The sequence below is a fragment of the Apium graveolens genome, chromosome 6, assembly GCF_009905375.1.
Source record: "Apium graveolens cultivar Ventura chromosome 6, ASM990537v1, whole genome shotgun sequence".
NCBI lineage: Eukaryota > Viridiplantae > Streptophyta > Magnoliopsida > Apiales > Apiaceae > Apium > Apium graveolens.
Window position 1 is genome coordinate 28847260 of NC_133652.1, and position 26871 is coordinate 28874130.

At 39.5% G+C, this 26871-nt stretch overlaps 1 protein-coding gene across 3 annotated transcripts in view; it reads right to left on the minus strand.

The window, feature by feature from the left end:
• LOC141667936 (haloacid dehalogenase-like hydrolase domain-containing protein Sgpp) overlaps positions 1-26634 on the minus strand; it is a 40356-nt gene extending 13722 nt beyond the window's left edge. The window contains exons 1-6 of one of the 3 annotated variants that reach the window (XM_074474582.1): positions 26495-26634; positions 25417-25531; positions 25030-25181; positions 24692-24953; positions 24428-24608; positions 9061-9296 (exon numbers count right to left, since the gene is read on the minus strand). In XM_074474582.1, the coding sequence (XP_074330683.1) occupies positions 9232-9296; positions 24428-24608; positions 24692-24953; positions 25030-25181; positions 25417-25531; positions 26495-26523 (804 nt within the window). In that variant the 5' untranslated portion in view covers positions 26524-26634 and the 3' untranslated portion in view covers positions 9061-9231. Of the gene's footprint in view, positions 1-9057; positions 9297-24427; positions 24609-24691; positions 24954-25029; positions 25182-25293; positions 25369-25416; positions 25532-26494 lie in introns of those variants that run through there. The other 2 variants (XM_074474583.1, XM_074474584.1) reach the window with 2 other exon arrangements.
• Positions 26635-26871: the final 237 nt, after the last annotated feature.

Here is a 26871-nt window from a genome sequence, read left to right on the forward strand (position 1 = left end):
TTATGATGAAACCTATGCTCCAGTGGCTAGATTAGAGGCCATCAGGATATTTCTGGCATTTGCAGCATTCTCTAACTTTAAAGTTTATCAAATGGATGTCAAGAGTGCCTTTCTGAATGGAAAGCTGGATGAAGAGGTATATGTAGAGCAACCTCCTGGTTTTGAAGATCCAGATAATTTGGATTTTGTCTACTTTCTTTTCAAGGCTATCTATGGACTCAAACAGTCTCCGAAAAAATGGTATGACACTCTCTCTGAATTTCTTATTCAAAATAACTTTATTAGAGGTGTCATAGACAAAACTCTCTTTTCTAAAAAGCATAAGAATGATACTATATTAGTCCAAGTCTATGTGGATGATATAATATTTGGGTCTACTAATGATAATCTCTGTAAGAGATTTGCTAAGTTAATGCACAACAAATTTGAAATGAGCATGATGGGAAAACTGAAATTCTTTCTTGGATTACAAGTAAATCAAAGGTTAGATGGAACTTTTATTTGTCAATCCAAGTATCTAAAGGAACTCCTCAAAAAGTACAATCTAGAGGATTCTGCATCAGCAAGGACTCCGTCAACTACAACTGTCAAGCTTGGACCATGTGAAAACTCCATTAAGGTAGATGTCACAAGCTACAGAGGTATGATTGGCTCGTTACTCTATCTTACTGCAAGTAGACCAGATATTATGTATGCTACATGCTTATGTGCAAGGTTCCAAGCGGATCCTAGAGATATTCATCTCATTGCTGTTAAACGAATCTTGAGATATCTTAAGGGAACACCAAATCTAGGTATTTGGTACCCTAAAGAATCTGGTTTTAACCTTGTTGGATATACAGATTCAGATTATGCAGGAAGTGTTGTTGATAAAAAAAGCACCTCAGGGAGTTGTTAATTCCTAGGTAGCATACTAGTCTCATGGTACAGCAAGAAACAATAAACAGTTTCCAATTCAACGGCCGAGGCTGAATATATTGCTGCTGGAAGCTGCTGTGCTCAGATCTTGTGGATTAGGAATCAGCTACGGGACTATGGCTCTGTATTGAACAAAATACTTATTCTATGTGACAATACAAGTGCAATAGCCATCACCAACAACCCTGTGCAGCATACAAGGACCAAGCACATTGACATTAGGTATCATTTTATTAGAGAGCACGTCATGAATGGTACTGTTGAACTATTTTTTGTTCCAACAAAAGAACAAATAGCAGATATTTTCACTAAACCTCTTGATGAATCCACATTTACCAGATTAGTTGGTAAATTGGGTATGTTGAATAGCTTTAGTGATTAAACTTGTTAATATCTGAAATCTGTTCTTGAATGAATTTACAAATGAATTTTTCATAAATGAAAAATTCATTTGCAAATTTATTTTATCATATTTTCCATAATACTTGCTTATTTTTTTGTAATTTTTATTATTATCTTATCTTATTTATTTATTCAACTTGTTAATTTTAATGTCTCAGAATATTTTATTTTCTCTAAAAATATTTTTCTATGAATTTTATTTGCTAAAATTCAAAAGAAATCTATTTTTGAACTGAAAATATAATTATCTCTGAAATATTTTAATTTTGTAAATATTCTCTAAAATATTTTATTATTTATTATTATTTATTTTTATTATTTTATATCAGCCTTTATTTCAGTTTGCTATAACTGGTTATTATATATTTCTGTGTTTATATGTTTTTATATATATATATCTGCAATGACAATCGGCAAGACAATCAATTGCCTTGCTGAAAGTCATTCCAGTATTAATTCTGTGTATAAGTTTATTTTATACTAGAATGACAATCGGCAAGACTATTGAAATTGTCTTGCTGAAAGTCATTCCAGTACATATATGTGTTTAATTTTAATTCAGTTTAATTTTATAACTGGCAAGAAATCGATATGACTATCAGATTGTCATACCAGTTATATTATTACTATTTTTGTTTTCTCAAATTGCCTGGTATGACAATCGGGAAGACAATCGGTATGACTTTCCTCGATTGTCATACCAGTTGTCTACTTAACGTTTTTTTTGTTTTGTTTTGTAAAATCATTCAGTTCAGTTTTCAAAATTCCAACAGTTCTTTTTCTCTCTTTTGTTTCTCTCTCTCAATTCGATCTCAAACCTCCATTGATACTTCTTACTCGAGTTTTTACTCAGCAAACAAAACTTCACTCCTGTAATATATACATACACGTATATACATACAGAAGTGCTGCCCAATTTATTTTTAAATTTCACTTCGTTTTTGTTCCCTTCAAAATCAGTGTTTGTTTGTTTTTGGGTATTTTTAGTTAATTTTTGTTTTGTGTCTTGTGCGTTGTTCAGATCTGTTATTGTGAGTTAAGAACATTAACAAGATACATTACTTTCTAAATTTTTTGGATATAATTGATTTAATTCGAATTATTAAATTAATTTAATTAATTCGAATTTTCTTAATATTACTCTTAAAATTCTGAAAGTGTGTGTTTTATTATATTTTTTAATCTCTCAATTTCCAAATTGTCTCGCATAATCTTGTTGGTTATTTTAATCCAGATAAATGTGATGTGGAAAAATTTAAGCCGTGGATTAGATTTTTAAATAAACATTCGATTGTTACCTCTGCTATTAAATCAAATGTGATTTTAAATGTCGATCTGCTCAGACTGATTTTCACAACCTCTACTGTGGCCGATGATTTTAAATCTTTTCATTCACCGTGGCAAACACACAGTATGTAGTTGATGAAACAGTCGTCAATCGAGCGTTAAATTTTCCATTGGACAATTTTTGTAATTTGCCCTCTGAAAATGATATTTCAAACTTTTTCCATGCTATTCACTATCAGGGGGTGATTAACTTAACCAAGTTGTCTAAATCCAATTTGGTTTCTGAATGGGACATTTTCTTCGATACACTTTCTAAAGTATTTGCCAACTGCACTAAATCCAACTTTCACAACATCACTTCCACTCTGCAGTATATTGGTCTTGCGGTTATTTTCAATCAAAGGATCAATTTTGGCAAACTACTTTTACCCATTCTTCTGAGACGTCTCACTACTGCTTTACGTGATCATTCTACAAATCGTAGGGTTTCGTGCTACTACGCTCGTTTTCTCATGCTCATAGCAGAACATCTTCTTTCACTGAGCATAAAGCTCTTTTTGCTAACTCTTCAGTAACCGAACCCCCTCCAGTAAGCAAAATGATTTACACACGCCAAGACACAACCTTCAAATTCATGCAAGTTCCAGTACTTGTATCTGCTTTCATGGCCACTTACATTCCTTTACCTATCTTCAATCTTCCCGGTCATGAACAGCAACCTCAACCTCCAGTGGTTCAAACCACCCAGGCTCAAACATCAGATGCTCTTCCTCTGCAGGTAATAATTCCTCAAACTCAAACTATTCCTCCTTCTGTTGAAAGACCCCCAGTGGTTGATAGGACTGACCATGAAGTTGTAGAACCACAGCTTCAATCCCAGGTCATAGAGCCAAACACAGAGTCACAACCTATCTCAACCTCTCCCCCACTGTCTAAAATGTTGCCTAGAAGGTTAGTAGGAAGTGGTATGTTGGTGGATGTGAATGAACCCTCAGTTCTGCCTCCTCCCAAGAAAAGAAGAACATTTACTGAGGCATCTGAAAGCCCATCCTTGTCCTCCCAACAGGACATGGACTTTGATATGGCCAGTGAACAGTTACTAGAGACATTCTATCAACAAGATGAATCTATTGAAATTCGCCATTGGGCCATGACATCCTGTACTGAGTCAAGCACACTTCCATTACTCATAATAGAAGCATACAGACCAATAGATGATACTCAGGACACGGAGCGAGGAGTGCACATTGAGTCGGTTATAGTGCCTGCCATAGTTACGGCAGAAGAGCAGTCACATGCTTCTGAGGGAAAATCTGACTCTCAGTCACCCTTAACAGAGTCATTTTCTCCCCTCCCATATCCAACACCTCTGGCTCCCTCACGGGATTCTCCACTCGCAGATTTATCTGGAGAAAGTGGAGGGCAACTCGGTCAATCTATCCCTGAAGCAAATCAGACATCTATTTTACATGAAAAGATAGGTTTGACTGAGGATCGGGACTCGCGAATTCCCATTGCACCACCACTGACCTCTCTTGAAGAGGCTAGGGTGATTTTAAATGCAGGTATAGAAGATCAGCATCAGGAAGACTCCTCACGAGCAATAATATTGAGAGATACACAAGCACGTGAGTTGAGTGAATCAAACAGGAGAGATATTCAGGTGAGCGCACACACAGACACAAACACTGAAAATCTGTTAGCTCAAATTGCTGAACTGAAAGAACTTGCAAAAAGTCAGGCTGAGGCTCAATCATTCAAAGCACAAGTGGTTGAACGGTCTTCTTCTTCCACCCCTGTCAATAATCAGCTGGCTCTCATCAGGACTGAAATATCAGATTTGAAGACCTCTGTTGTACCAAAGCTTAACTCAATCCAGGCATCTCCAACTTTATCAGCTGAAGACATTTCAAACTTCTGCTCTCTCCATACAAGAATGACTTCTCTTGAAGACTTGGTTGAAATGAATCATTCACTGGATTCCTCCAGATTTCTGAAGATAGAGACGGGCATGGAACATCTCAATGAAGGGATGAAGCACTTGTACTTCATGATCAAAAATTCTCACTGCCCTAATGAAGAACAAAGGACTTTCTTTGAAGGGCCGTCTGGTGGAGGCTCAGGCTCTGGAGGTGATGGAGGTCATGGAGGATCTAAGGGAAAGTCTGTAGAAGATTCCTCAACTAAGGAGGAGAAGAAAGGGAGAAGTGGAAAGGGAAAAGAAAAAGATTCTTCTGCTGGAGGCACATGGAAGGCTGATGATGTCTACTATAGTGGAGAACAGGATGACTTTGATATTTTTGACATTCCCACTGAACCAGTCTTGGAAGATAAAGATGGTGTCTTTGAAGCTGAGGAGGAAAGTGATTTTGGAGAATGGGAAGAGAAAGCTCAAGTGGATCCTGTTTTTGAGAAAGAGTTTCAACTGCAGCAGTCAGAGTTGAAAAGAAAAGAAGCTGAACTCAAAAAGGTATCCCAGATCATTGATATGAGGAAAAATATTGAACGAACAGAAACTCTTGAAAAGCAACGTCTTCATGACATTAAAGCTAAAGAAAGGAGAAGAGATGTCAGACTGAAGATTGGTGAAAAATGGGATGAAGCTAGGAGAGTACTTGATATGCCTCAGCTGAGCACAAACAATGATAGGCAGTTTCTACATCTTCTGGACAAGCTGGAGATCTCTAATCCAAACAATGACGTGTACATGAATGCTATAAAGACTGAAGTCTCAAGGATCACAGCTGCCTTTGACAGATCTCTAAATAAAATGAACATATTTGTATATTGTCAGAGCGAAGGATCTTTCAAGGTATCACTTCATCTGTTTGAGAATCATTCTTTATCAGAGATTTGGGTTCTTCTCAACAAAGTCAAAAGAAGCTCAGAATTGAATGAAGTTCTTCAAGAAAGGCTCAAAGAGTTTGCCAGCAGGGCTAGTCCTCAAGTGGTCAACAATCCTCATCAGATAAGATTCTTTAAGTCTGACTGTCTTCAAATCTACCAGCTCGATTCACAATCTCTTAAAGACTACTCAGCTAAGCATCTTGTCTGGATGGAACATCACCTAAGAACTGCTGGATATTCATCCATATTGAAAACTCAAGCAGCTGATCTGATTCAAGCTTATTGTGAAAAGAATATTAAAAGGTACACTCAGTTCAAGAATAAGCTAAAGTCGGTTGGAGTTCAACCAGTCAGACCAGCCAGCTTCACTTCTGAAAAGGATCGTGTCTTTGACAAGGAGTTGCTTCAAGATTTGGAAGAAGGTGAATTCGGAAGGGAAGACAACTGAATTCAATTAGCTCAAAACTTAATATAATATGATTAGGGCTTTATGAATCAAGATAGACTAATGTAGTTATATGTTCAGACTAGAGGAACATCTATCTTGTATTCACTTGTAAATTTCTTTTGGAATCTGGAAAATGTTAAATATAATTCAGAACTTTCTTGCTATTTACTTTGCATTACTGTTTATATCTTTTTCTTATTTGTTAGTTGAGTTATCCTTTAGGTATTTGTTGTTATTGTCTAACATACAAATAGGGGGAGATTGAAAGGCATATGTCATAGCCTACTTGTTTATTCGAGGATTTAACTCAACTCAAATAAGGATGTAACAAGTAAATAGTGGTTCTATCGTCAGAGAGATCTCTCAAAGTAACATATGTCAAAGGATTAAGTGACATTGTTCGTCTACAGACTTGAGAACTTAATTCACTGGAAGAAGCTCAAGAAATTGATCAAGCCTCAGTGATATAAATAAAGATTGTGGATTTAATCAAGTGACTGAGATCTCGTCAGGGTATCAATTAATTACAAAGATTTAGTCTGAAGAAAATCAAGAGTATCAAAGTCAAGGCATGAAGAAACGTCACGGAAGTTAGTCACTCATGAACCAGACAGTACATCGAGTGTCAACATTGAAGTGGTGGAATTGATTCATAATTGACAGTGATTTTCAGAAGATTTTCAGAAGAATGGTTGCTGCTCAAGATTAGTATTAATTCTCTATTAATTAATTAAGTCATATAATTTAATCAAGAGAATAAATTAAATCTGCAAAGATTAATTTATTGATTAATTGAATTAATTGATTAATTAATTCAGAATTATTATTTGATTAAAATCTGTTTTAATCCAGCAAGACTATCTTTTGTATTAGCAAGACAATCGGTATGACAATCAATAGTCATACCGAAAGTCATGCTAGTTCATTTAGATTGTCTTTGCCGAAAGTTCTATCAGTTCAATGGATAGTCCTACCGAAAGTCCTACCACTTAAAAGGATTGTCATGCTAAGCAGAAAGGATTGTCTTGCCAGTTAAATCAAGGATTGATTTAATATAAAAGAACTGAAGCTGATTTCAATAGATGCAGTGCATTGAATATCAAACACAGCAGAACACAGAACAAAAGAAAGCTGTAGAGAACTTATTGCAAATTCTCAGATCATTTATTTCTAGTATTTATTGTTAAATCTAATCCACTAGAAATCCTTTTCTTGTTCTTGTGTAACTATCTAGCGGATCAAAATCCCTAAAACTTAATCTCAAATTGTATCTAGCATTTGATCCTTTTTATTACAAAAATAGAAAAAGTTCATGTCGAATTTATTCTAGATTTGGAATAATTATTTGAGATTAATCCCTTGTAAACGATACCGTTGTTGTAACACCTTTCAAGTTTAATAATAGTTTTATTTAACTTGAATTTTGTTTCATTTTTTTATTCCGCATTTTATTCGATTAAACGGTATTGTTTGTATTCAACCCCCCTTCTACAAACATATTGAGACCTAACATCTTGCTTTTCAATTTCCCGGTACATTTGCATGCAAGTTTCTGTGTTTTATGATGTTTGCATGTGGGCTCAAGGGTTTTTATCTGGGTTCTGAGTTTAGGGGACTTTTCTGGGTTTTATACGTGTGTTGTTGCGCTTTTTGGAGTTTTTAACCTTTTGGGCATTTCTGGGTAGGAAATAGAAGTTTTTCTGGGTTCCCCTATGGGTTTAAAGATGGCATGCGAGGTGTTTTTTGGCCAAAAATGCTCTTCGGGGGGTTCTTGGCCTAAGAACATCCTTCAAGAGCCGACCCGGGGGCTGATGGGCGGTTCGGAGTTTAAAGATGGCAGGCGAAGGGTTTTCTGGGGGCGAGTACATCCTTCGGGAGACTTGCCCTTTAGAACAGTCTTCGGGAGCCGACTCCGGATCTTTTTCTTGTTCGCTCGGTTCTGGGACATGTACTCGGCCTTCTAATGTTTTTTATTTTTCCTTTGTCGTGTCCCGAGTACATGGACTAATGTCACTCTTTTTCCGAATACAGGGAGATGGACTGAGCGAACCGCCCCCCCCCAGAGACTTGGGATCCGAGGTCGGGCACTTTGGTGGGAACCTCTTCCATCAGCCTCAAGAGAACGGGTCGGGATCTTTACGGTTTGGTGGCGAATTACCCGGCGGCGAATAACCGGTCGGAGTTGACGAAGGAGAGAATAGTCCAGATGTATTCGAACTTCTTCGTCCTTCGGAATTTCTTTTGGCTCTACGCCCCCAAGGAGCACGAGCGGATTTATGACACGCCTGGAGTGCCGGAAGGGTTTGGAGGCTGTGTCGTCGGGATCTCGGAGGCGGCCTTCAAATGTGGCTTCAGAGTGCCGATTCTGAAGATGGTGAAGTGGCTCTTCAGACATATGGGGATCCCAATGGATTCATCCATATCAATTGCTTCCAGAACAGGTGTCTCCATGCCGGAATTCGTCCAACTCCGAGGCTATTCTGGTGACATTACGACTTCCGGAAGAACCCGAAGAGTCCGGGTTTTTATACCATTGTTCGTCGGGCTGGCCAAGCGGATTGGACGACCACCAACTCCAGCAACAAACAAACCCATACTCACTGGTGTTTCGTGAGTGGTCGGAAATTGGCTCTGTTGGGCGTCTGGCGAGACGTGAACCCGACGCTGCTCCTCGCTCCGAGTCTAACGGAGAGGAAGAAGGAGGACTACGCGGCCCTGGTAGACGTCAATGTGAGCAAGTTGACTCCCGAAGAGTTTCGGGATAGAGATTAGCTCCTCAGCTTGTGGGGTGGGGATAACAAAACTTCTTCCTTCATTCTTTCCCTAAGTAGTTTTGTTCGCCCGCATATTTTGTTCCTTTTTTATGTATTCTGTTATATATGTTCGTGCTGACTTGTCGCCTGTTTACATTTCAGTGTCTTCAAGAGAGGCTCTGATAGAGAGGAAGAAGGCCAGGGCGGCCGAGAAGAGGGCCGCAGAAGAGGCGGCGAAGAAGAAGGCTGCTGATGGAGGGTCCACATCGAATCCCTCAGAGGAGACGGAGGACAGATCGGAGGCGGAGAGTGTGACGCCCTCCAAACCTGGGTCAGAAATTTGGGGTCCACAACACATACCCAATATATAAATCTGTATATGAAATATTATTTGCAATGACCCTGCTTTACATAACCACAGATCGCAACAGGTTAAAGTATGAAAATAAGCCACAACCTTAACTTTTATTACAACGTACCAAATCTCAACTAATTTAAGTTACAACTGACATTGAAATTATTCTTACATTCTTATTATCTCACTACCATATGAAGCTTCTTCTAGCTCGATCCAACTCAAACTGGAATCCTAGCTCGCACTTTGGACTGAGGGACTTCACTATCATCCATATCCTTCTTAACTGTAAAATACATAAAAAGATTCGCAAGAGTGAGCTAACTAGCTCAGCAAGTCACAATGACAATAATTGAGGTTAATTAATGATCAAACGAGATGGTTAAGAGGAATCAAATTTACTGCTAAACAATCATTAGAACTGGATATTCATTTTAAGTTTTAAAAACCAAGGTTAGGCTGTTGATCAGTCACGCACTAACCCCGAGCAAAGCACACAGCACTGCTCTCATTACTGGATCCAAGGCACACATTGGCCTAACTTGACCATTGATATGGTCTGGCCACGAATCTGGTCCCTATATAAAAACTATCCAATTCTAAAGCAGTTCAATATGATAAACAATATAATTCAATAAAACAAGATCGTAATCAACAGTGATGAAATATTTGTATAAAGGCATAATGCATTTCATGAGTATCATAAGGGGTATCGAAGTAGGTATAAGAAATGGCCTCCAGCTTGTAGGAGAATCGGGTATTAGAGGAACAATGGTTTACAAGATTTAGTTCTTTGATGTCGCAAGGTATGGTTGAGTATAAAAGTTTCGGTATATTTAAACAATTTTGTTCCAGTGTTTAGTATATGATGGGTATATATTTGTGGAGTAGTATCGTATTTGTGTGGTTTAGTATCTGGTAAATCAACAAGAAATGGTTTACAAAAATAAGGCTTACGGCACAAAGATCAGCCGATGTGGCTCAGGTTTAAGGCTGAAGGATTCAAAGTGTTTCCAATATAAAACAGAGCTATTTTGAATATTAACAATATGTCATAAGAGAATTTAGAAATATTTGCAATGTATATCGAGAAAGGTTTAGAAGTACTTGCCTTATCACAATCGATTCCAATTTTACTTGTATTCGTCGAATAACTCTCTTCAACAATCACTCGTCTACTTTTCCTATGCCTCGATTCTATTCTCTGATCACCTGCTTCCCTAACCTATGCCTTTCTTACTCTGCTAGGCATCATAAGTATCTATCAATATTTAACTCATACAATTCTATTTGACATACACTTCTGTCTACCCCTCGTTTCACCCAAATCCGATTAACGGATTGAAAGTTACGCTATAAACAAGTAATCACCGAACATATAGACCGACAGTCAACCAACAAGTCATATATAGCACATAGCATGTTAAATAATCAATGACATATCATTTATATAGAAGTTTCGGGTCATTAACAGGCTTTCAGATATTTAAAATGATTCTTAAAACATTTTTCGGAATTAAAACGGGTCGTTAGATCAGTTTCGAAGTAATAAACAGGGTTCGGCTGGCCAATTCTGGCTTCAAAATAATTTTATAATAATTATTGAGCCTCGAAAATAATTTAAAATAATATTTTAAAGCTCGAAACTATTTTTCAGAATTTTTAAATCAATTAAAACAATTAAATCCAATTAAATAATCAATTAAAATTAATAACTAATTAACTAATTAATCAATTAATATTTAAATTAATTGATCCATTAATCAATTAATTATTAATTAAAGCTTTAATTAAATAATTTAGATTTATTTTCGAATTAAAAACAGATTTTGGAATTAAAATAATCATTTTTAGAATTTTTTAAAATAGTTAAAACTATTTTAAAATCATTTTATAAAAAGAAATCCTATTTTTGAAAAGTTGATAAACAGAAATCTGATTTTTGAAAATAATTAATACAGAAGTATAATTTTTGTAAATTTATAAAACTGAGGTATGAAGTCGGAATATTAGGGAAAACTACAGGGGCCAAACTGAAGTTTTCCACCCCTGTGTCTTCTCCGATGAACTCACGTCGGCCGGACTCCATGGCCGCCGCCATGGAGCTTTTCCGGTGGCCGGAAACATTCCAGAAACAAGCCAGAAATTGCAGGGTTAAAGAACACGGTATCAGGAACTCAAATATCACAATCAATTCAAGCCAACATCCGTAAATCAGCCGAAAAATTAACCAGAAAAACCCCCCCGCCGCCTGGGTTCGTTTTTCCGGCGAGGTTCGAACTACGCAATCCAGAGATCGTCAGTTAACAAGTTACACATGAATCAATTTGTTTTTTCACGATCTACTCGATGATGTAATCAATTTCAGCTTTCAATCCCAAACAAAGAAACGCCTAAATCTAATTAAGAACATTCAAGCTACTAAAAACCCTAGTTCATCAATTCGAGAATCAAACACAAAATTAAACACGTTATTGAACTCCAAATCGGTCATATAATATACCAAAATCATCAGGATGAAAAGCTCTACAACATGCAATCATCAAATCAGCCAACCAATCATCCGAACAAAAATTCCTATTTTAAATCATTAGTAATTCGAATTAAAAACAGTTTGTAGGGAATTACCACTTGATTCTGCAGTGGTTTTGATGGAAGATTCTGAAAGTACAAATCAACAGCTTCGTTTTGAGTATAAGCACGCCAAAATCCGATATCGATAACGCCTCCGAATTTGTGTTTGATTACGAAGAACAATTTATAATTATAGTATTTTCTCTGTAAAACTCTGTAAATACTGTTTGCAAATAATTTTTGGTACGAAATAAAATACGGTAGAGGCTATTTATAATTACTGAAAATTAGTATCCCGTTGGATCATTCCGGATATAAAACGATACGTTTATTTGTAAAAACTGATCCAAACGGTACTGGTTTTCGGGATAATTATCCAAATCAATACAATTTGTTCTGCGGTCTTGGTCTCAGCGCCTGGTTACACGTATTACGAGGTGATAATTGTGATAGTTTAATAAAAAGCTCCCGTTTATCAAAAATACGAGTTTTATCGATTTACCGAAACAAATAATGTATTGAAAATGTTGCGCCGGGACCCGCGCAGGACAAACCGTACGCCGGATCGAAAAAGTCAAAACATGAAAAATGCTCAGAATATTGCAATTAGGTTAGGAAGGAGTTCTCGGAAGAGTTTCGGGTTATAAAAACGTAACAACGGATGACGTCGGTTGGTTCCCGATTTTATAAAATAGTTTTTAAATACTCGGAAAAAGATTTTGTAAAATCCATATAATTCCTGTAAAATCATAAATTATCATAAAAATAAATAGGAAGATATGACAATTATCTATATTTTATTTTGGACTTATAAAAATTAAAATACTCAATTAATATTATTTTTAAATATCCAAACACATATAACACTTAACAAATAATCTACAGAATAGATATTGAACATACATAATAATTATTTATTAATAAAATAATTACACGATATATCCCGAATATTACATCCTTCCCCCCTTCAAAGGATTCTGTCCTCAGAATCTCCTAAGAATACTAATGAGGGTACTTTGCTCTCATATCTTTTTCTAACTCCCAGGTTGACTCTTCAACCTTTGGGTTTCTCCACAGTACTCTGACTAACTTTACCACTTTATTTCTTAACACTTTCTCTCTTTCTTCTAGAATCTCTATCGGACTCTCTACAGTTGATAAATCTGTTTGAAGCTCTATTGGCTCGTATTCGATTACATGCCTCGAGTCTGGATTATACTTCTTAAGCATCGATACGTGAAAAACATTATGAATGTGCTCCATGTGCGGAGGTAACGCCAACTCGTAAGCTATTTTGCCAACGCGCTATAAAATCTTCAAAGGTCCGACATATCTTGGGATCGGCTTTCCTTTCTTTCCAAATCTCGTTAATCTCTCCCACGGTGATACTTCTAGTAATACCAAATTCCCTTCTTCGAATTCCATATCATTCCTTGATTGATCTACATACTTCCTTTGACGATCTTGTGCTGCTATTAATCTCTTCTGGATAACTTTAACAACTTCCTTTGTCTGCTGCACTAATTCAGGTCCAAGTATTTTACGTTCTCCTACTTCGTCCCAATACACTGGAGATCTGTATTTGTGTCCATAAAGGGCTTCGTAGGGTGGCATTCCAATACTGGCGTGATAACTGTTGTTGTAAGCAAATTCTACCAGAGGTAAATGCTTGTTCCAACTTCCTTTGAAATCAATAGCACAAACACGTAACATGTCTTTGATTGTTTGGATCGTTCTTTCACTCTGGTCGTCCTTCTGTGGATGGTAGGCTGTACTCATATTATGTTCCGTTCCCAACATTCTTGAAAACTCTTCCAAAATCTTTAATTAAATCTTGGATCTCGATCGGATACGATGGACACAGGAACTCTATGACGAACTACGATTTCTTTTAAGTACATATGAACCGACTTGTCCAGTGAAAATCTTCCATTTATAGACAGAAAATGAGCTGACTTGGTAAGTCTATCCACTATAACCCAAATGGCATCATGATTAGCTTTTGTCCTTGGTAACCCAACTATGAAATTCCTGGAGATATGCTTCCACTTCCACTCTGGAACCTCCAATGGTTGTAGCAATCCACTTGGTCTCTGATGCTCTACTTTAACTCTCTGACATGTATAACATCTGATAATCCATTCCGCAATTTCACTCTTTATATCTGGCCACCAATAATTTTCCCTTAAATCTCTATACATCTTGGTACTCCCTGGATGGATTGAATACCTGAAATTATGAGCTTTCTATAAAATTTTATTCTTCAACTCCGTCACTGGTGGAATCCAAATTCTAGAAGAGAACCTAAGAATACCTTGATCGTCCTTTTTGCGTGCACAATTCTTCACCTACCAAATGATTTATATCCTGATCAATTACCTCTTATTGACACTTCCTTATCTTCTCTAACAACTCCGACTGGAAAGTCACTATACATTCTTACTCATTTTAGATCATGAACCCTGACTCCCAATTCCAACTTCTAGATTTCCATAAATAATTCTTCTGGTACAGTCTCTATGTCCGTTCTCTCTCCTTTTTGCTTATCTCTTGCTACTACATTTGCTTTCCTCGTTAGTTCATACTTCAAACTCTTATGGTCCGTATAGATCTTACACCTTTCTCCATACATTTCATATTTCCCAATCTTTCAAAGCGAATATTATTACTGCGAGTCCCAAATTATGAGTAGGATACTTCTGCTCATAAGGTTTCGGTTGTCTGGATGCATATAAAATACTACGTAATCCAGAGATCGTCAGTTAACAAGTTACACATGAATCAATTTGTTTTTCCACGATCTACTCGATGATGTAATCAATTTCAGCTTTCAATCCCAAACAAAGAAACGCCTAAATCTAATTAAGAACATTCAAGCTACTAAAAACCCTAGTTCATCAATTCGAGAATCAAACACAAAATTAAACACGTTATTGAACTCCAAATCGGTCATATAATATACCAAAATCATCAGGATGAAAAGCTCTACAACATGCAATCATCAAATCAGCCAACCAATCATCCGAACAAAAATTCCTATTTTCAATCATTAGTAATTCGAATTAAAAACAGTTTATAGGGAATTACCACTTGATTCTGCAGTGGTTGATGGAAGATTCTGAAAGTACAAATCAACAGCTTCGTTTTGAGTATAAGCACGCCAAAATCCGATATCGATAACGCCTCCGAATTTGTGTTTGATTACGAAGAACAATTTATAATTATAGTATTTTCTCTGTAAAACTCTGTAAATACTGTTTGCAAATAATTTTTGGTACGAAATAAAATACGGTAGAGGCTATTTATAATTACTGAAAATTAGTATCCCGTTGGATCATTCCGGATATAAAACGGTACGTTTATTTGTAAAAACTGATCCAAACGGTACTGGTTTTCGGAATAATTATCCAAATCAATACAATTTGTTCTGCGGTCTTGGTCTCAGCGCCTGGTTACACGTATTACGAGGTGATAATTGTGATAGTTTAATAAAAAACTCCCGTTTATCGAAAATACGAGTTTTATCAATTTACCGAAACAAATAATGTATCGAAAATGTTGCGCCGGGACCCGCACAGGACAAACCGTACGCCGGATCGAAAAAGTTAAAACATGGAAAATGCTCGGAATACTACAATTAGGTTAGAAAGGAGTTCTCGGAAGAGTTTCGGGTTACAAAAATGTAACAACGGATGACGTCGGTTGGTTCCCGATTTTATAAAATAGTTTTTAAATACTCGGAAAAATATTTTGTAAAATCCATATAATTCGTGTAAAATCATAAATTATCATAAAAATAAATAGGAAGATATGACAATTATCTATATTTTATTTTAGACTTATAAAAATTAAAATACTCAATTAATATTATTTTTAAATATCCAAACACATATAACACTTAACAAATAATCCACAGAATAGACATTGAACATACATAATAATTATATATTAATAAAATAATTACACGATATATCCCGGATATTACAGAGAGGGTCACGCCGCTCCGTCAGGCTCCGGCGGCCTCTGATAGGGACGAGGAAGAGCCGGTGGTGGTGAGGGAAGGGAACTCTTCCAAGAGAACCCGCGGTCGGGAGGGTATCGTTCACTCCTATCTTCCCGGATGAGGTGTGCTGACTTCCGACCACACTATCTACCCGGCGAGGCAGTCTACGAAGGAGGTTGCTTCGGACCTGTGACACAGCCTCCAGCTCCCAGCCGATCTGCCGACCTTTGCTTCGGCTTCTCCGACTGAGGCTTGCACCGAGCTTCTGTCCTTTTTGTCCCTGGTATGTTTTTAATTCTTCATTTTTTTTTGCTCGTCCTTTTTTCCTTCAGCACCTTTCCTAATGCTTTTGCCTTGTCTTTTTTGCAGGCTGCTCCTTGGGCCGCAGCTGTGGAGGATAAAGTCAGGGACATGGAGACTCGGATGGCCGAGGTGAAAGAGTTGGAGAGAAGGGCCACGATGGCCAAAGAGGAACTCGTAAGGGTGAAAGACCAGAGCGAGGTCCTGGATGGCGAGGCCATCGCGCTGAGGGGGGATAAGTCCCGGCTGGAGAAGGAGTTGGAGAATGCGAACCGGAGAATCTCCCACCGGAACGTCCAGCTGAAGAGGTCCCGAAAGGAGCTTCGGAAGAAGCAGAAGCAGCTGGACCGGACGGAGGAGCGCTGCTTCCAATTCGGCGCTGACTATATCCTGGAGAAGGCCCATGGTCTGAACTGGGATTATAAGCAGTTGCTGGACGACAGCCTGGAGGATCCGATCGGCCGGCCAGCTGTTGAAGTCCCTCCTATCTCCTCCGGTGAAGACGAAGAGCTCTCGGATGAAGACCCTCAGGCCTAAACTTTCAGCATTGAGGTGCTTGATATGACTGAAGATGATCTTGTTGCGAAATTTGTCGTTGGTGTTTCCATGGTCATACCCAACTCTTGCAGCGGCATTCTTCGTTCATCTTCTTGACTTATATTTTTATTTTTTATAATCGGTACTCCTGCCTTTTGTAATTGGTACTCCTGCCTTCGAGATTTTGTAATTTAACTAGCCTTCGGGCTTTTATATTTTAATACATCTTTCATCTTTCGTCAGCATTGTTTTTTATTTACTGATTTTTAATAGTTGTATCTTCGGCTTCATTAGCCTTAACAATTAAAATGAATCGTCTCTTCGGCATTATTGATGCCTTAACGATTTCAATAAAATAAATTGTATCTTTGGCTTCATTCTCCTTAACAATTTTAACGAAATAAATCACATCATCGGCATATTCATTCGCCTTAACGATCTTGATAAAATGAATTGTATATCTGGCTTTATCTGCCTTAACAATTTTAACAATTTTAATAAAATGAATCGTATCTTCGGCTAATTCATTCGCCTTAACGATTTTGATAAAATGAATTGTATCTTTGGCTTTATCTGCCTTAACAATTTTAACAATTTTAATAAAATGAATCGTATCTTCGGCTTATTCATTCGCCTTAACGATCTTAATAAAGTGAATCCCTGCCTTACTACCCCCTATGGCCCCAAGGGTTAAAGGCCGAAGGTTACTTCGGGCTGTTAATTCTTTTACTGCACTTAGGCGAAAGAACAGGGATGCTGATCTTTCAGCGATTGCCCCTAGATCAGTATGTGACGGTTCGTTCGGCCAATAGGAGGTCTTCTTCGGGATTGCCCCTAGACCTGGTTTTGGGTCCTTTTTAGAACACGTGATTGAGGCCGAAGGACCATTTTCTTTTTTTAGATTGCCCCGGGACAGGGGTTCCTTCGGACTTTTCAATATCAAATGAATAAGGGAAGACGAATGATAGGGCGTTATTCTAGGATTGCCCCTTAAGGCCCTTAATTCGTGTTTATCATGTGCAAATTGAATCATAATAATGTACTGAAGGATGTTCGAGTTTTGGGCGATTTCCCCTTATGTTACATGTTTAACAAATTAGACAAGGGCGGCGGCCGAATGGTTTATCTTCTTCGGGATCGCCCTCAGATAATACTCGGGCGGCCGCGGCAAGTGTAAATAAAGAAATGTGACAGAATATGCTTCTTTATTTATAATCGAATTGTTTACATTCTTCACATAGGATTCAAATACAAACTTTTAAAGAAATTTCTTACTGATAAAATTTTCGAAGGCGACTGGCGTGCCAAGTGTTTTTGATTGCTTCGCCCGACAACGTTTCAAGCTTGTACGTTCCGGGGCGAACGACCTCGATCACCTTATAGGGCCCTTCCCAGTTAGGCTGAAGCTTTCCTTATTTGGCCGGCATAGATGCGGCCAACTCCCTTAGGACTAGGTCTCCGACTCCGAAAGACCTTTTCTTCACATTGGAGTCATAGTGTTGTGCCGCTTGTAGTAAGTACCTCATGTTCCTTTGGTGGGCGGCTTCTCTTTCCTCCTCCAATAAGTCTACGTTCGCCCTCAGCCCGAAACTATTAGTTTCCACATTGTAGGTCTCGGTTCGGTATGATTCCAAGCCCACTTCGACAGGAACTAGGGCCTCGGTTCCATAGGCCATTCTAAAAGGAGTTTCTCCTGTTGATGTCCTAGGGGTCGTTCGGTAAACCCATAAGATCCAAGGGAGTTCTTCCGCCCATCTTCCTTTGGCCTCGCCCAGCCTCTTTTTTATTCCTCGAAATATCACTTTGTTTGCCGCTTCGATTGCCCCATTTCCTTACGGGTGGGCGACTGAGCTAAATTTCTGTTCAATTCCGAAATGGTGCAGAAATTTGCGGAATTTGTTCCCAATAAACTGAGTTCCATTATCTGAGATGCACGTTTTCGGAATGCCAAATCGGAGAATGACCTGTTCCAGGAAGAACTTTTTTGCGGCTTCTTCGGTTATGGATGACAGAGGACGGGCTTCGACCTACTTGGTCATGTAGTCGATGGCGATTATGCAGTACTTCGGTTACTTTATGCTAGTTGGTAGTATGCCGACTATGTCCACGACCCATACGGTAAATGGGATAGGGCTTAGTACAGAGGTCATTTCTTCTGGGGGTTGTTTCGGGACAGTGGCGAACAACTGGCACTGTACACACCTTTTTGCATAGTCGCTGGCGTCGGCTCTCAGAGTGGGCCAGAAGAATCCCTGTCGGAGAATTTTAAAGGCGAGCGACCGACCAGCCAGGTGCTCGCCGCAAATTCCTTCGTGCACTGCCTCCAGAGCCTGTTGTTGTTCTTCGTTGTTCAAACATCGCAGAAGAGGCTGACTGACTGACCGGCGATACATCCGCCCATTAACTATTGTGTAGCTCGATGCTCTATATTTAATTTTCAGCGCTTCCTTTCGGTCTGGGGGTAGAATGCCTTTCTCCAGAAAGTTCCTGAGGGGGGTCATCCAGTCGCTCCCCTGTTGAATTTCAAGACATTCTTTCTTCTCGATCGAAGGCGTCTTGGCTTCGGTGAGGTAAATAGAACCAGTTAAGTTATGTGTCTCGGCCGAAGCTAGCCTAGAAAGGGCGTCTGCCCTATAATTGTTCTCTCTGCCAATTTGACTTAGTTCAAAGGTTTCAAATGATAAAGAAGCATCTCGTACCTTGGCAGCATAGGCTTTCGTTCGGGGATCCCTTTGCTCATATTCCCCCGTGAAGTGTTTCACAACCAACATGGAATCGCTGAAGGCCCTTAGGTGCTTCGCCTCAAGGCTTCGGTCCAGCTTCATTCCTGCGAGGAGTGCCTCATATTCGACCTCATTATTTGTCAAAGGAAAGTCGAATCTTATGGCTTGGCATATCTCGAATCCTTCGGGGCTGGAGAGGATTAAGCCGGCCCCACACTTTTTTCCGGCTACCAACCCATCTACAAAAAGTTTCCACTTCCCCGGGATTCGGATTAGTTGTTCGTCAGGTGAAAGATCCTTCGGACCCAAAAATGTGCATTCAACCATGAAGTCGGCCAAATTCTGGGCCTTAATTGTCGTTCGGTGAACGTACTCGAGATCAAATTCCCCGAGTTCGATGGACCATGCTACGACTCTTCCAGAGGCTTCGGGCCTGGTCAAAATCTTCTTCAGAGGTTGGCTGGTGACAACTTGGATCGTCCAGCCTTGGAAATAATGTCGCAATTTTCGGGAGGCCATAACCAACCCATATGCGAATTTTTCGACGTTGGGGTACCTTGTCTCTGCATCCTTGAGGACATGGGACACGTAGAACACGGGATGCTGATTGCCCTCGTAGTTTTTCACAAGGAAGGCCCCCAGAGTTCTGTCGGACACGGCTAGATAAAGCTGAAAGGTTTCCTTCGGATCGGGCCTCATCAAGAGTGGTGTCTTTGTAAGATATTCTTTTACTTCTTCGAATGCCTGTTGACATTCAAGCCCCCATTCAAAATTCTTTGACCCTTTGAGCACGGCGAAGAAGGGGAGTGCCTTCTCGACTGACCGGGAAATGAAACGCTGAAGGGCGGCGAGCCGGCCTGTCAATTTCTGGATGTCTCTGATGCATTTGGGAGGTTCCATATTAATAACTATCTCGATCTTCTCTGGGTTCACCTCTATTCCCCGGGCGCTGACCATGTAACCGAGAAACTTGCCACTAGAGACTCTGAAGGTACATTTGTTCGGATTGATCCTCATGTTGTTCTTTCGGAGCGTTTCGAAGCATTCTTTTAAGTCTTCGGCATGATCTTGGAATAGTGATTTTACTATCATATCATCCACATATGCTTCCATGTTCCTTCCGATCTGCTCTTTGAAGACCTTGTTCACCATTCGCTGGAATGTGGCTCCAGCGTTCTTCAGTCCGAAGGGCATTTTAATATAAGCATAAGTCCCCTTCGGAGTTATGAACGCTGTCTTGGGCACGTCCCTATCATTCATAGCAATTTGATGATAACCAGAAAAAGCGTCCAAAAAACTAAGTACCTTATATCCTGTTGTGGCGTCTATCAGTTGGTCGATGTTAGACAAGGAGTAGTGATCCTTCGGACATGCTTTATTGAGGTCCGTGTAATCCATGCACATCCTCCATTTCCCATTTGACTTCTTGACGACCACCACATTGGTTAGCCAGTCGGGATACTCAATTTCCTCGATAAATTTGGCTTCTAACAATTTTTCCACTTCGGCCTCTATGACCTTCTGTCGTTCGACTACAAATGTCTTCTTCTTCTGCTTTACCGGCTTGACCTCGGGCTGCACATTCAAGCAGTGCGTTGCCGTCTTGGGATCCAATCCGGGCATGTCTTCCGGCCCCCAGGCGAACACATCATGGTATTGCCGAATTACATCTATTACCTTTGTCTTCAGATCCGCCCCCATATTTTTTCCAATCCGAACCATCTTTCCCGAATGGTCCGCGTACAATTCCACTTCTTCGGTCTCGGCGGCGGGTTCGGCGATCGGGCTCGAGAGATCGGCCCCAAATTTCTCCAACTCGATGTTCAATGTTTCCCGGCTTCCGCTGGGTTCGGACTTTGCCCGCTTCCTCTTTCCGGTTCTATCCGGTCCTTCGTATTCCTGATCCTTCTCAAGGTCTTCGAGCATTATGATTCGGGCGGTTTTCTGATCGCCCCTTATTTCTCCTACCCCTTTATCAGTGGGGAACTTAATTTTAAGGTGGGGTATAGACTCCACTACTTCAAAGGTCAATAAGAAGGGCCTGCCGCATATTGCATTGTACGGGCTTTCGATTCGAACTACATAGAACTTCACCAGCTTTTCGACGGTATATGGCAACTTGCCTAGGAGGACTGGTAGAGTAATCGTTCCTTCGAACTGAATGGGATGCCCTCCGATGGCATAAAGGGGGGCCTCGTTGCAGGGCTCTAGTTGCTCTCCGGCCAAGTTCATCTTCCAGTAGGTTTTGTGGAACAGTATGTTAGCCGAGCTGCCTGTATCCACCATTACTTTCCATATCTTATTCTGCCCGATGATAGGATTGATGATTAGATGATCCTCGTGCGGGCGAATGACATCCTCGTAGTCTTCGGTGCTGAAGGTCATGGGCATATGGGGCTTTGCTTGTCCGAACTGATACAGGTTGTACACTTGTCGGGCATACTTCTTCTTTGCTGTCTTACTGTCCTTATCCAGGATGCTTCCCCCAGATATAGTTTTTACTTCGCCCCTTATCATGTCCCTTCGCTCTGGTTCATCGGCCTCTACCTCCTCCTCTTAGTTCTCCTTCGGCCCCAACCTATCTCTCAGATCTCGGACGAATTGATTAAGCTCGTCGTCTTTGATTATGCGCTCAATGAGCTTTTTGAGGTGATGACACTCATCGGTGTTATGCCCCTTGTCCCTGTGATAGTCGCAGTACTTATCGGGGTTTTTCTTGTGGTTCGGGACCTTCATCTTGGCGGGACGGACAAATCCTGGTTTGCCCTTGATCTCATGGAGAATCTTGGAGATCGGCGCATTCAAAGGGGTGAATACTGCCGAATCTCTATCTCGTCGCCGTTCGGCCCCACGATCCATTTCTTTCCTTCCTTCTTTCCTGCTATCCCTTTGGTCAGATCCTGATCTTGAGCCTTCATATCTGTCGGCTCGCTTTGATCGGTCGTCTCTTCTTGAATCTTTATACCCCCCAATGCTTTCCATCTTTCGGCGAATATTCTCGCCTCTATCATTCAGGGATTTTGGGGGGAAATCGTAAAGAGATGAGCGAAGCTTTTTACCTTTATAGGGGTCCAGCCCCGCCGTTAGGAAGCCCATTGCTTTGATTTTGTCCAGGTTAGTGACCATCCCCGCTTCTTCCTTGAACCGAGCGAGATAATCCCCCAGCTCTTCATTCGCCCTCTGTCTACAGTGGACCAGGGCTTCAGTATCCTTCGCCTTTCGGCATAGGTGCGAGTAGTACTTCAAAAACTTCCTCTTCAACTGCTCGTAGGACCCGATGGACCGAGGTTTTAGGGACTTGTACCACATCGACGCAGACCCTTTGAGATAAGTCTTGAACATTTTGCACAACATAATATCATTGTGGCCCATCCCAATTATCAGGAGTTCATATTTTTCACAGTGGTCCTCGGGGTCTCCTTTCCCATTGAACTCGCTCATCTTAGGGAATTGTCTCTCTTCGCCCGGGGGGTCGGTATAGCTCGATTTCTTGTGTCACAACAGGTTCTCGATCGGGCCTTCTATCACCGAACAGGGCCTTCTCTAGGCGGTTGAGCCTGAGGCGGGATCCATCGGGCTCTTCATCCGAATCAGAAGAAAAGGGTTGTTTGGTCCTTTTCCTTCGGGGATGCGAATCAAAGTCAGACTCATCTTCTTCGTCATACACCCTACGTTCCCTTCTATCCTTATTCGTTCCGCCGGGCTCGTCGGCCCGCATTGCTTCCCGCAAAGTTCGTTCTTGCAGTTCAATTTCCTCCCTTTGCAGCTGCAAGGCCTTCAGCCGGAGCGCATCAGCTTCTCTTTTCTTGGCTCGCGCTTCCGCTTCTTTGTCAACTTGATCAACTTTGGTCTTACCCTTCTCCGCGGCCTTTTCTGCCCGGATCTTTAGGAGTAAGGCCTCTTCTTCAGAAGTTAGTGTAATAACCCCGTCCTCGTCGACTAGGGAGGACGGTTGTCCTTTGTCAGTAAAACCAGGCGGCGGTGAACGTTCATGAATTGTTTCTGTCATGGTCTCGTTCTCAGCTTGTAACTCTCGTATTTCCCACAGACGACGCCAAATGTTACGCCCAGATTCCTTCGGGAGCTTGAACAGGCTTCGGCTGCCTTGAAGGTGGCTTCGGCTTATACCTGAAAGTGAAGAGAATGCGAGGGTTTGTACCCACGATTCACCTCCGGTGTGAGAATCAGAATCTGGTAGTAAGGGTAGGGTAATAATACAAGAAAAGCAGAGTGTTTACGAGAATGTGTGTATATTTTGTCCTACTTCACAAGGGTTTTTATACTCAATTCTGCCTTGAATGTCCAGCTGTTACAAATCATTAAGGAGGGAGTGAAAAGGGGGCGTTATGTCCCTTGTTCTTTCCAATGGTCTGCGAGTAGTGGGCCTTGGCCTTGGCCTGAGTTTCCGTGGGCCTTCGTCTCGCGGGCCTGAAGGTCCTTCGGCCCAGTAGCTTAACCGCATATTGGGCCTTTGTTCGGTGGGCCCTGTTGGGCCTATAACCAACAGTACCAATGCTTGTTCCTCCTTGGTCCTTGCAACTTCTGTACTCTTAATCCATTGAAAGAATATTTAAGCACTCTCGTGATCGGCTGTTTCCATTTGCAGTATTTCTATTCCACCTTCAAGTCTTATTCATAATTTCCATTATATTCATACTTTTCCTTCCAACCAGATGGAGTATAGTACTATACTTCGAATTAATGGTAAAATCTCACAAACTTAATTCTGGCACTGTGTAAAAATATGCAGATAATAGACCGAAAGACCAGATAGACTACAACCTCATGTAATTAGTAGCTTAGGGACGGGAAAAATTATTAATAATCGAGATTTTATCTTGTGGAAGAAAAACACTAGATCTGTGGTAATCGCGACTGACATAAAAGGCATAATGAAGTCGAGATCATTATTTATAAGATACAATCGAATGGCATACTAAATCAACCTACGATATTAGTTGTCTAAGATACAAGACAACCAGCTTAGTATAACATCTCACGGTAGCCCGAATAAATATTTTACATAGAACATTTCACTGATATACAGTTATAGCTTTTAAATGATTATCAAATTTCTTTCCGTTTAAGACATAGTACAGAATATAAAGAGGCATGATGTATGAAGAATAAGTTCATCAATGTGGACACAATTCAAGATGCCATCAATGACCAAGGTATGATTATTAATGAACACATTATGCTATGTAACTAGCTTCTTGTACTGTTTTTCTTCATTTTTACTAAGCGTTACTAGCAATTATATTGAATATTAGACAGAACCTGTTGCTGCGCCTGTCTTTCTATCGATCTCTTCCAAAGCAGCCCACAACTTTGGATCTGCATAATCCTTAATAAGTAAGGCTGGTTTTGCTGTCTTTAATAAGTCTTCGGGATTTCTGGTCGTCAAACCAACAACAGGCATTTCGGCAGCAACCCCAGCTGTTATTCCTGAAACAGAATCCTGCAGAAACAAGCAGAATATTATTTGTTTGAACGTTCATTTACCACGCTTGAAAGGCAAGTAAGTTGAACAAGAAGCCAAACCTCACAAATAAATGTGTGATCTTTCGACACCTTGAGTAGTTCAAGTGCCTTTAAGTAGGGATCTGGGAAAGGTTTGGCACGTTCACAATCACTCCCGATAATAACAAACTCAAAGAAATCTGATAAGCCAAGAAGAGAGACCATCATATCAGCATTTAGCCTAGGAGCATTAGTAACAGCTGCTCTTCTCAAACTGCGGTCTTCAATCCATTTTATCAATTTGTCAAGGCCATTTATAGGCTTAATTTGCTCCTTGGCCATTCTGTATTATTCAAAATTTACAATTATATGGTGATACTTTCAGTAAGTTTAACAAATACAATCATGAGAATATTCACCTCCTGAACACTGCTTCTTTATCTTCCATAAATTTTACACCGCGTGAATGATCATCAGGGAACAGGAAAGTTGCGATATCTTCATTATGCTTTCCAGCAATATTCTGAATAAAAAACTCCTCCGTGATAGGGACACCATCATTGAAACCTATCTGACAGTTTACCTAGCAGTGTTAGGCTCCCAAAACAATCTAATTCAATATAGATAAAATATGATGCTTATTTTTCTTGTAGGGCATGTGTAACAAACACAGACATACATACAAAACAAAATTGCCTTCTCGTCACATTTTGTGTTCTGTAAAGCATTTTTTGTAAGCAGAATATGCGGGACTTGGCACGTAAGATTATCCAAAAAAAAATATAGGAAAGAAAGAACACCCCTACTTCTGAAAACATTTCCTGGAAAGCATAGAAGTAGAGGGGATCAGAATCGCATAGTGTTCCATCAATGTCAAACAGCACTGCTTCGAGTGGAGCCAATCTCGAGAGAGAAGATGTGCTGTTTTAAATATAAGAAATCAGTTTTATACCTTACCAATTCAAAACTCCATTCAGAATTCCTTGCACCACAATTTCCATCAACCAACAATTTCAACAAAATTGTATTGGGAAGATACATTTCTTCTATGATGTAGGATATGAAACAAAACTTACAGTACTATACCAATTAACCAGTATGTGATTGATAGGCAAAGTGTATGCAAGCAAGACACAGTAAAAACTTGTGATAGAATTTGAAAAAAAAAGTGTCGTGATCAAGAAAGCATCACACCCCATTGGTCTATGTATTGGTTTAGATTCTTTTTTTGCATCGTGACTTGTAAAAAATGACAAGATCTTCCAATTTACTGATCTATAATTAAATATAAAAACTAGCAGAATGAACAAGGTAAGTTTCACCATGACCAACTTGTGTTCCTATTATGATGTATCATATAAAAGTACTGTAGTGAAAAAAATGATCATTTACGTCTGTGAGTTAGAACCGGTGAAATTGTACACACGAGAAGAGATGAGCATAAAGCTTTACATATGACAAGAAGTTTAAGCCCTTCATTGATACAAAATGGATGATACCACCGCATAAATTTCATAAAAATATGAAACCTCCATAATAAAACATCTACATTCTACAGGATACAGCAAATCAGAAACATAACAGTATAATATACTTTGGTCACACTCAAGCAGATTTTAAAAATGATCAAGGACTTCCAATGCAACTAAACAAAATCTACAAAAAAAAAGAACTTATGAAAGAATACTAATTAACAAACATATGAAGAAGCATAATTTCAAATTCTTGACCCCCAAAAAAGGCATCTTGAAAGTGCAAGAAATAACACGAGATTGGATCTAAAAAGTCAATAAATTATAACACACAAAAATATAACAACAAAGAAAGGCATCAAGAATGATAAATGAACATGTATGTAAAAAAATGGGGTTGATATATGATCACCTGTCGTCAATTGAGTTTTGGGCTGTCATGATATTGATAATGCAAAATGATAACCAGGGATGCAATTCAATCACAGGCAATGAGTTTCTTTTTATACAGAAAATGAGTTCTTATTCGCATATATACTTTTTTAACATGTCTCAATATTTTATTTTTGTAACTCAGAGTGACAGAGCCACAAGCGACAAAGTTTGGTGCGGGTGTAAAATTTCTAAAAAAAGAAATACTCTGGATTAATTTTATCTTATCATCGTTTATAACATTGCTAAGTTAACCCAAATAAAAAGCGTTACATTTTAACAAAATTATTTGATATTTTCATGTGGGATTACAGTGTTTGAATCATGAGATTTTAACATTATTAATAGGAATAGAAA